This window comes from Nicotiana sylvestris, chromosome 5 (assembly GCF_000393655.2).
Source record: "Nicotiana sylvestris chromosome 5, ASM39365v2, whole genome shotgun sequence".
NCBI lineage: Eukaryota > Viridiplantae > Streptophyta > Magnoliopsida > Solanales > Solanaceae > Nicotiana > Nicotiana sylvestris.
In genome coordinates this window covers 108,357,196-108,369,029 of record NC_091061.1, presented here as the reverse complement: position 1 = coordinate 108,369,029, position 11,834 = coordinate 108,357,196, and the positions used below count along the sequence as shown (strand labels likewise).

The window sequence follows — 11,834 nt, the reverse complement described above, 5'->3', positions numbered from 1 at the left end:
GTGAACCAAAGGCGGTTACTCAGACTTCACCTGCACAATTGGTCACAATTAACATTAGCAACTCACTGAGGCATTTTAACAAACACTTTTATATGCACCATTCACCGGAGTCCCCAATTAACAAAGTGATAAGCCAAACTCCACCACAATTTCCCCAATGTCACCCACATATGTCAAGAGATACATCTACAACAACCTAAACAAACACATTAGCATACACGAATAAACTACAAAACAAATCTACTAAAAAAAGAAAACTACTATATAACTAAGAACTCAAATAGCCCAACAATAATTGAAAAACAACAAAACCTTACTTGGTGGGGTTGTAGTTAGGCTATGGGAGGGGATTATTAGGAGTGAAAATAGGGCGGAGTGGGTGTGGTTTGCTATGAAATTTGGGAGTATTAGGGTTGGGGTTCTTTGGGAAGAAAAAGAGGAGTTGTGTGTTTTGATTTATGAAGGAGGGTTTAGGATGTTAGGCGTGATTAAGGAGAAGAGAGAGGGGTGGGGGTATCAGGTTTGGGTGGGGCGTTATTTTTAAATAAGAGCAAAATAAATAAAAATAGAGTAAGTAAATAATAAAAAAAATAACTTAAACTAAGTGGCAGGTGGAGTGGTACAAGCGCGGCCGCGCTTGCAAGGTAGAATACATAGCCATATGCGCGGTTTGAGCGCGCCCGCGCTCCTAGGAGAATACCTAAGGTAGAATACTTTGCGTTTTGCGTGGTCTGAGCGTGGCCGCACACCTGGCCTCGAGATTTCTCAAATTTTTACCTATTCCTTCAGCGTCTGATAGACTTATCACTCGCCCAAGCTCACCTGCACTTGTTAGTACTTAAACAAATCAAAATAATAAATTCTAACTAAACTAAAATCACTACGCATTGGGTTGACTCCCAACCAGCGCCTTAGTTAATGTCGTGGCACGACAAATACAATAAATCAATGGGTTTCCTCCCATGAAGAGCCTGATTTAACGTCGCGACACGATGCAGATAAGTGCATTTAAGGTACGCTTAACTTTGGAGGCTCGATCAAATAGGTCACTGACGCTTTCTTTTCTTCCTCCATGCCCACATAATATTTTAGTCTATGCCCATTGACTCTAAATGTGCGAGAGTCATTACTCGCAGCAATCTCTACTGCTCCCGTGGGGTAAACTTCAACCACACGAAAAGGGCCTGACCATCGTGATTTCAATTTGCCCGAAAACAACCTCAGATGCAAGTTGTATATCAATACCGTATCTCCAAGTTTAAAATTCCACTCAATAATATTCCTATCATATATCATCTTCATTCTCTCCTTGTATAATCTTGTGCTCTCAAAAGCGTGATATCTAAACTCATCCAGCTCATGCAATTCTATTACTTTACTTGTTCCAGCTGCTTCACTATCAAGATTCAACTGTCTCAACGCCCACCAACCTCTATGTTCCAACTCTACGGGTAAATGACATGCCTTCCCAAATACCAATTTGTATGTCAACATGCCAATTGATGTTTTGAAAGCGGTTCGATATGCCCACAATGCATCGTCTAACTTCCTTGCCCAATCTATTCTAGTTGCATTCACAGTTTTAGTCAGCACACTCTTTATTTCTGCATTCGAGACTTCCACTTACCCGCTTGTTTGTGGATGATATGGGGTGGCCACCTTGTGGCGTACATCATACTTCTCCAACAACTTTGTAAAGGCTCGATTGAAAAAGTGAGTGCCTCCGTCACTGATTATTTCCCTTGGTGTGCCAAATCGAGTAAAAATGTTCTTTCTCAAAAAACCAATCACCCACTTTGCATAATTTATAGGGAGTGATGCAGCTTCCACCCATTTGGACACGTAGTCCACAGCGACGAGTATATACTTGTTACCATATGAGCTGACAAACGGTCCCATGAAGTCGATCCCTCATACATCAAACACTTCTACTTCCTGAATTGGGTTCATGGGCATCTCATGTCTATGGGAAATGTTCCCAGTTCGTTGGCATTCATCACAGCCCTTTATCCATAGATGTGCATCTTTGAAAAGTGTTGGCCAGTAGAACCTAACTCCAAGATTTTCGCTGATGTCCTCACTCCCCCGAAGTGCCCACCATATAGTGACGCATGACAAGCCTGCAAAATAGAAGACTGGTCTATCTTGGGGATACATCTCCTGATCATGTTATCAACACAAATCCTGAACAAAAAAGGCTCATCTTAATAATACATGCGACAATCACAAAAGATTTTTTTCTTTTGAACAGAAGAAAGGTCATAAGGAACAATACTGCTCGCCAGGTAGTTTACAATGTATGCATACCACGGCGCTTCCTCGAGACTCATGGCTAGTAGTTGTTCATCTGGAAAAGTTTCCAGAATCTTTTCTACCTCAACCTTCTTTTCAGCTCTTTCTAGCCTGGATAAATGGTCAGCTACTTGGTTCTCCATTCCTTTTCGATCATGGATCTCCAAATCAAATTCTTGCAGCAGTAGCACCCATCGAATCAGGCATGATTTTGACTCCTTCTTTTCAATTAAGCACCTGAGAGCAGCATGGTTAGTATAAACAATTACCTTTGAGCCTATCAGGTAAGACCTGAACTTGTCAAATGCTAACACCACTGCCAAAATCTCCTTTTCGGTCATAGTGTAATTTAGCTGGGCTCCACTCAATGTCCTACTTGCATAGTATATTGAATGTATGATTTTATGTTTTCGCTGCCCAAGCACTACTCCCACAGCACAGTCACTAGCATCACACATCAACTCAAACGGTTGCTCCTAGTTGGGGGAAACTGTGATAGGTGATGTCACTAGTCTCTTCTTTAATTCCTTAAAATCTACCCTGCAGTCATCAGAAAACATAAAAGGGTGATGTTTTTCAAGCAATTTATACAAGGGGTTAGCAATTTTGGAAAAATCTTTTATTAATCTCCTATAAAAACCGGCGTGCCCAAGAAAACTTCTGATTGCTTTGACTGAGGTGGATGGTGGAAGCTTTTCTATCACATCAACTTTTGCACGATCCATCTCAATACCTTTACTTGACACTAGATGCCCCAAGACTATGCCTTCATGTACCATGAAATGGCACTTTTCCCAGTTGAGTACTAGATTAGTCTTGATATACCTTTTCAAAACTCACCTCAAGTTCACAAGGAAATCATCGAATGAATTCCCCACCACTGAGAAATCATCCATGAAAAACTCCATTATCTCCTCTACCATGTTTGTGAAGATGTCCATCATGCACCTTTGGAATGTGGCGGGTGCATTGCATAGGCCAAACGACATTCACCGAAAATCATAGATTCTATAAGGGCGGGTGAACGACGTTTTCTCTCTATCCTATGGGCAATGGAAATCTGATTATACCCCGAATACCCATCCAGGAAGCAAAAGTGAGACCTCTCTACCAATCTATCTAGCATCTGATCAATGAATGGCAGTGGGAAGTGGTCCTTTCTGGCGGCCAAGTTCAACTTCCTGTAGTCCATACAGATTCTCCAACCTGTGACTGTTCGTGTAGAGATCAACTCATTCTTCTAATTTTTCACTACCGTCATACCTCCCCTTTTCGATACACACAGTACTGGGCTTACCCAGTTGCTGTCAGAGATGGGGAATATGATTTCTGCATCTAACCATTTAATCACTTTCTTTTTCACCACTTCTTTCATATTGGGGTTCAACCTTCTTTGATGTTCTCTGGAAGGTTTGTGTCCATCTTCCAGTAGAATCTTATACATACAGAAGGCCTGGCTGATCCCCTTAATGTCTGCAATGGTCCAACCAATTGTAGTCTTGCACTCAGTTACTACCTGCAAAAGATGTTCTGCCTGCACATCTAACAAGCTGGATAAGATAATAATAGGTAGGGTTGAGTCAGGTCCTAAGAATGCTTACCTGAGATGAGATGTTAATGGCTTCAGTTCCAGCTTTGGTGGCTCTTCTATTGACGGTTTAGCTGGAGGAGTTTTTCTTTCCTCCAAGTGAAAAGGCTCAAATTCAAGCTCCCTTTTCCAAAAACCTTGGCCTTCAAGAGCAAGTAGCCACTCCACCAAGTCTTCACCATTAGCTTCGTCTAAGTTCATAAGACAAGCTGCTAGAGGATATTTAATGTTCAATGCTTCATCGTCCTCCTCCAACACTACATCCACCACATCTATTAGAGAGCAATTGGCAAATTCACTGGGTCTGCGCATAGATTTCTGCACGTTGAATGTTATCTCTTCATCGTTAATCTCATTTTGAGCTCTCTAGTTTCACAATCAATTAGAGCTCTCCTAGTGGCCAAGAATGGTCTTCCCAAAATTATGGAAATTTCCTCGTCAACCCGACAGTCAAGGATGACAAAATCTGCTGGGAACACAAACTTCCCAACCTGCACCAATACATCATCTAGAATCCCGGAGGGACTTTTCATAGTTTGGTCAGCCAGCTGTAGTAGCATAGACATGGGTCTAGCTCTTCTAATACCTAGCCTTTTATAGATAGCTAAGGGCATAAGGTTTATGCTTGCTCCAGATCACACAGTGCCTTAGCAAATGCAAAGTTGCCTATTGTGAAAGGGATTGTGAAACTCCCTAGGTCAGACAGCTTCTCAACTATGGGTCTCGTCACAGCAGCATTGCAGGTCTGAGTCAGTGTAACCATGGCCAAGTTTTTGAAATCGAACTTGCGGGATATCAAGTCCTTCATCATCTTTGCATACCCATGCCTTTCCTTTAAAGCATCAATTAATGGAATGTTTACCTGAATTTGTTTCAACATCTCCAAGAATTTCTTGTACTGCTCATCTTTTTGATACTTAGCCAATATCTGTGGGAATGGTGATGGAGGTCTCTTCTTCCCTATAATTTGGGTTTTCTCTTGTTTAGGCACTGCTTCAATTGTCAGTTTCGATGCAGCTTCAATCTCTTTCACAACCTCTTCTTCTTTGTTGGTGTTCTCTTGCACATTCAGTACCGTCACCTCAGTTAAACTCGCTGAATCATCTATCTTAATAGGTATTGGCACTAGTGTCTCAGCCAACCTACTTTTGCGAGCCATTTCTCGCTCCAGATCTAAGTCCCTGCCATTTCGGAGACTCACTGCCATCAGTTGCTTCGGGCCTTGCTCTTTCGGATTGATTTGGGTGTCTGCAGGTAACGTCTCATGAGGACGATTATTTAGGGCCATGGAAATCTGTCCTAACTGGATCTCAATATTTTTAAGCACCGATTCATATGATTCTACTCTGTCAGCTAGCTTTCCAGTGGACCCAATCACTTGTTGCATCATACCCTCGAGTTTAGAAAACCCATCTTCATGTCTCACAATCTGTTGTTGTGGAGGTTGTTGATAAGCCTGCTACTGATTTTACTGGTTGTACCCTTGTTGCCTTTAGTAAGGCACCATTTTCCCCTGTGGTCTCATAGCCCCATGATTATTGTTGTTATTATACTGCTGCTGAGCTGGTCTGTATTGTTGATTTTGCTGACCCCAATTCTGACCACCTGGTCTCGGTCCCCGTAGTTGGCCACATAATTCATGTTTTCCTGATATTGTTGATTTTCACCTTCAGCACTCCATGATCAGACATATGGTTGATTAATGTATGATGTACATAGACCCCCATTGGTTGCATCAACTATGTGTACCTGGTGCTTCTGGCCTGATTCTTCAACCTTTTTGGTGAGGATGCTCATTTGTATCATTAGAGTAGCCATATTTTCAGCTATGGATTTAGCTGGGTCTAGAGCCGCTGAGTGAACCACAAGAGTAATGAGAGTGTTTCTTGTTGTCCATCTAGAGTTTTGTTCCATCTTGTCAAGCAGGATCTTGCTCTCTCTGAATGTCTTGCTAAAAAATGCTCCACCTGCTGAAGCATCAACATTGGCTTTCAAAGTATCTGCTAAACCCATGTAAAATCTTTGCCCCAACATCTGCTCCGGAATACCATGATGTGAACATATAACCAGGAGACCCTTGAGTCTCTCCCACATTTCATGTAGCGTCTCAGTTGGTCTTTGTTTGAAGCTCAATATCTCATCAATTTGTTGAGCAGTCTTGTTGGGTGGATGAAATTTGCTCAAATATTGCTTGACTAATTCCTCCCAAGTAGTGATGGAGTTGGTGGGGAGTGAATTAAGTCAAGTCTGAGCTGCTTCTGTCACTGAGAATGGAAACAACAACAAGCATATTGCTTCTGGTGTCACATTGTGTTGTCTCTGCGTGGAACAGATTGGGAGGGAGTTCTTTAGATGCTGTTGAGGATCTTCAATGTATGACCCAGAGAATAGTCCCTTATTCTGCAACAGATGTAGCATGTTATTTGTGATATGGAATGAATCTGTTTGTATCTGCGGGACTACAATAGTAGTTGCTAAGTTGTCAGTTGTGGGTTGTCCCCAGTCATATAGTGCTGCTTTTGGCACAAGAGGTGTCACACCCTGATCATTTGGATCATTTGCGTTGTTTCTGTTGTTTGGGTCATTCATGTTGTCTCTGTTGTTTAGATTATCGTCTTCCATGTCTGGTTTAATTCTTTCGGATGAATTTTGTTGTTGTTTGCCTTTCCTGTTTGCACGGTTCAATGCCTTGAACACCTTCTTAGGATCTGATAGTGCTTCAAACAATTCTCCAGTTCTTGAGGAGTTTCTAGGCATGCACCTGTAACAAGCACGACTACAAACATTAGAATTTCAATGATTAGTTTAAATTGAAGAAAATTGACTACACTAAGAATTTTTGCACTTCTTTTTAACTGCAATCAATAACACCGTTAATTCCCCGGCAACGGCGCTAAAATTTGATCACGCCCAACTATGCCTTATAAAAAGGACAAAGCGGTCGCTGCAAATATATTCCGATTAACAAGTCCGGAGTCGAATCTCATAGGGAATTAACCTATCAATCACAGCTATTGGACTCACAGAAATTCACGTATTCAATCTTTAGAGATATTTGAGTAACAATTTGGGTGTTAATCAACTAAATATTATGTAATAAAATGCAGTAATTAAGACTAGCTATAAACTGGTTGTAAGCAAGAATGAAAATGGTCTAAGGCTATGATTTCCCGTCTTGTCGGAATCCTTTCCGTTATGTTTGCTATAAATTTGTCTAAGTCTTCTCTATCGATCATGAGTACTCTAACTGTCATAACTCTCTCCCGAGTAATTACAACAATATACTAGACATATTCTCCCGAATTACGCTAGCTGGCCTTAGTTACAACTCACTTAGATCGCACCCAAGGTTTCCTTATCCCTAATCCCACCTTTAAACCCTTCGTATTGATCCCTCATATACGTTAGGAGTGGTGTTGTTCAACAACTACCTAAATATACACTCTCTCCCGAGTAATGCATACTAAATAGGCATAGCCGATTGAGGGCCCTTCAATCAACAACAATCACAATATAGTTGAACAAACAGAGAAATTATTCAGGCAAATCTATATTAACATATCAGAAATTCATCCTCCAAGAGGTTCCATCAAAACCCTAGATTAAATGTTTAGCTACGCATAATCATTTTCACAATCATAACAGTAGAATTCATCATTAATGATCAAAACAAGAGGAAGAAAGGTAAAACTCTATGCTGAATCTTCCGCCTTGCCTCTTGCCTCTTCTTGCCTTCAATAATTCTTCAAAAACCTTGATACCTTCTCTTTGGGCGACCTGGGCTTCTTATATGTTAAGGAGAGTTGCCCCCGAACTTACGAAATTATCCCTGAAAATAATGTTCCTCGAAGTGACGAGCGCAGCCGCGCTTGAACCGCGCATATCGCATTCTATTCTGCCTGACGAGCGCGGCTGGAGCGCGGCCACGCTTGGTCCGCGCTCATGAAGTTCAATTGTTTTCTATTTTTTCCTTCTTCTTTCACGCTCATTCACCTCCGATTGGCTTTCCTTACTCCAAATTAGCTCCAAACACTATTCAATGTCCTTATAATCAAGACTTGCTCCTACAAAGCACAAAATTCATAATTAGAGCCATTTGTTGTCATTTAACCTTCATATAGCAATAAAGTATAGCTAAGTTGGGTCGTAAATAGTCGTTAAACTACATGAATATAGCCTATTATCACTATCTTATAGAAAAGGCAATTGCGAAAATATGCAAAATTTGACTTTTCGTTTGTGTTGATTCATTCAAGACCTTTCAACTCAAGTGCTAGAACTTGAAGTTGGAAAATGAAATATTATTTATTTTCCTTACATCGATCTTGCTTTTTATACGAAGAGTAGTCGGAAAAAAAACTATGTACCAGAGAAGATCTCTTCACGCATACTTATTAATTATCCTTTTAATTATCACATCGATTGACAGTCTAAATTACCACGAGCTTTGGATACTTGTACTCCATTTCCAGTCCAATTAAGCAGAAAATTGCTAATACAAGAGTTTGTCCAAACTAACTGTTTATTCATGTCCAAAAGTTAAAGTTATCCCGGTAAAACAATGTAAATAGTGACTTTTAGCAATTTTGTATTTCTTCTCTTCTGCCGCTCCAGTTTTACCTTTAAGTAAATACAGTTCAAATAACTATTCCAATAGGAGGAAAAGAGATTTTTATACGCACTTGTAATTTGGACAGAAGAAAATGATTCTATAAATTTTTTATGTAATTTATTTACATATCTTCTATATACTTTTTAACTGATTTTCTGTGAAAAATCTTATAATCTTATTTTGGGTGAAAAAAGGTCATAAGTCACTTACGGAATGTGGATTAAGCTTCCCACAAGAATGAACGGTTCAGATCAACTATTGACGGTCTATATCTCCGTGATGAACGGTGTAATTGGTAACAGGATTATAATCCGAATTCCTGTTATGTTGTTGGACGTCATACCGCGTGGGGTCTGCCACTGACGCAATCGTCGGCAAAGTATGGAGAAGCACTAATTATTCTGCTGATTTGCCAGTTGCCCCCTCTCTATTTCCCTATTTTGCCATTCATATATTTCGCATTCAACTTTTTCTTTTTAGGTTATAATGTGGGGTGAGGCTAGAAGAAAGATCCGTGGTCATTTGCTTGGTCGCATAACGGAAAATAAACTTGTAAAACTCCATAAAACTCTCATACAAAATTTGGTTTATGTTATAAAATAAAAGCAATGCAGTAAAATGTAAACAAGAAAAGATAGAGAGGATGGAGAAGTGTTTTCTTCTTTCACTTTGGTGTAATTTTTTATTGCAATTACATGGCCTTTTATAGGCATAAAAAATAAAGATGATGGACATAAAATAGGAAATTTAATCTTTAAGTTATTCACAACATGAGCATCCAATGTAGCATCCAATGTAGTATCCAATGTAGCATCCAAAGTAGTATCCAATGTACAAACTATTCATAGCATTTTATCATATAAAATGCTACATGATTAATTTCTTTTTACACTCAATAGAGCACTTGGTCTATGAAAGTCAAATATATTTAAACGTCAAATATTGTTATTAGTGTATAACAATTATTGAAGCTATATTTATCCATAAAAAGGTACAATTGAATTTGAACATGGTTTATAGACAAGCGAATCGACTTGAACCCAAAATGATAAATAAATTAAACAAAAATACAAGACTTAGCGTTGAAACCGAGATAAGACAGTAGATAGCTTGGTTCCGGGAGTAGAGTTTCCGAAGGCAATAATAAGAATATCAATAGACGAGAAATAACGTGTTATTGAGCTTAAAATAGTACGTAGCATAAGTTTGTCAAAACATTCGTGTCCTTTACAATGACTGTTGAAGTCACTATTTATAGTTGCAACTAGGGAACAAAGTCCTAAGATCAAGTCCCTCTTAATTGACAATTATGGGGGCCATTGATGAATGTGTAACGACATGCTATGAATGCCAAAATTCTCTATAACGGACTGTATCACTACTAGAAATCCGAAAAAAAAACGACCACAAAAAGCGACCAAATAGCGACCAAACAACCAACTTTGGTCTCTAAGGTAAAAGGACCAAATATTCCTGTAAAGAAAGTAGCGACCAACGTTGGTCGCTATATTATTTTAATAATATAAATTTGGCGACCAACGTTGGTCTCCAAATGTAAATTACGTTTTTATTTATTTATTATTAATCATAAAAAGCGACCAACTTTGGTCTGTAAAAAATATTATATTTTAAAAATCTGGAAAATAGAGACCAAAGTTGGTCGCTTTATTATTAATTTTTATAAATAAGCGACCAAAATTGGTCGCCAACTGCAAGAATTAATTTTTTTAAAATTATAAGCGACCAACTTTGGTCGCAATATTTCCAGAAATTGTTTTTTTAAAAATGGAATGGCGACCAAAGTTGGTCGCTTTTTTGAGAAATCTGGGTTAAGTAGCGACCAAGGTTGGTTGCTATTGCCCAGATTTTTTTTTTAAAGTGAAAAGCGACCAACTAGAGACCAAAGTTGGTTGCTTTTCTTGGTATATTTTTGGCAGAAACTGCCTGTTTTGGCAGCTACACCACCTGCCAGCTTACCAAAAATCTTAAACAGGCATTTTATGCCAACAACAACAACAATTAAAAGAAATAAAGTATAAATCTCAATAGAACTAACACATTAAGCTAACAAAACTAAGTTAACGCTTACTACAATCCCATTCGAAAACTGGTTCTATTGTCTAATTCAAAGTATATAAAGTACTCAAGGAGTGTTCTTTCAGAATCCTCGTCCGAAAGTTGGATTGCCTTGCCCGACTCATTAGGTAGCTGACTGCGTATGAATTCCCCCACATCAGTTGTGAAGCGACCCTATAAGAAAAATTATATTGAATTAGTATTTCAAAATTTATATAAAAGTAAATCAAAATACTTAATGAAAAGTAAAAAAGCTTACATGTATAGTCGAGGCTTGACGCTCGACCCACCTTTCTGAATCAATTTCTTTCTTCTTCTTTACAATACGAGTTTCATTGAATAACTCATCTTGCTTCATTGGCATCATAAAGCTGTCTGGTGGCTTTGGTGATTATCCTCGTGGTACTATTACTCGGGATGAACTTGGATACAGAGAATAACTTGGATACATCACCTGACAGGGTGTGTCTTTTATCAATTGTTATTCTCATTAGCGACAATGATGATGAGAAGGCAATGACATGTGTTTCAAATAGTGATGGTGTAGGTAGAAATTTAACATTTTCTAAGTAGATAAAAGAGGTTATAGAGGAATTCTCTACTTTATTTTCCAAGAGGAAAAAAAGTTTAATTGAGAGTGACAAGGTTGATGGTGATGGAATATTTTTCGTTGGTCATGGCAGTTCCCATAAAATGGGGATCATAAGACTCTATGATGACAAAGATGAAAGGAAATTTTATTCTCAACTTTCTTCCAAGTCTGATCCGTACAAGCTTAATGGGATTGGTGATATTTCTTCGGATTCAGACAATGATTTGACGGACAAAAGTATGGAAATGCTAATAAAAAGAATTAAAGGTAAAACATATTTCTTGGTAGAGAAGGATGCTGAACTCTGCATGAACGTGAAGCATCCTACTCTTCCAAGAAAAATATTTTACATTTAATTCTTTTTATTAGCATTTCCATACTTTTGTCACTCAAATCATTGTATGAATCCGAATAAATATCACATTAAAAATTTCAATTCATATCCTAAAGGTTCAACTCATATCCACAAAAGTTCAAGTCATATCCTAAAATTTCAATTTATAAACTAAAATTCCAATACATAAACCAAAATTTCAATTCATATCCTAAAGGTTCAACTCATATCCACAAAAGTTCAAGTCATATCCTAAAATTTCAATTTATAAACTAAAATTCCAATACATAAACCAAAATTTCAATTCATATCCTAAAGGTTCAACTCATATCCACAAAAG

General features: G+C 38.5%; 1 protein-coding gene across 1 annotated transcript; it reads right to left on the bottom strand.

Annotated features, from left to right (window-relative positions):
- Positions 1 to 4,499: 4,499 nt before the first annotated feature.
- LOC138869128 (uncharacterized) lies at positions 4,500 to 5,974 on the bottom strand. Its single transcript, XM_070146721.1, has 2 exons — positions 5,630 to 5,974; positions 4,500 to 5,309 (listed from the first exon to the last, which is right to left on the bottom strand). Exons 1-2 carry the CDS (start codon positions 5,972 to 5,974, stop codon positions 4,500 to 4,502), a joined length of 1,155 nt encoding a protein of 384 aa, XP_070002822.1.
- Positions 5,975 to 11,834: the final 5,860 nt, after the last annotated feature.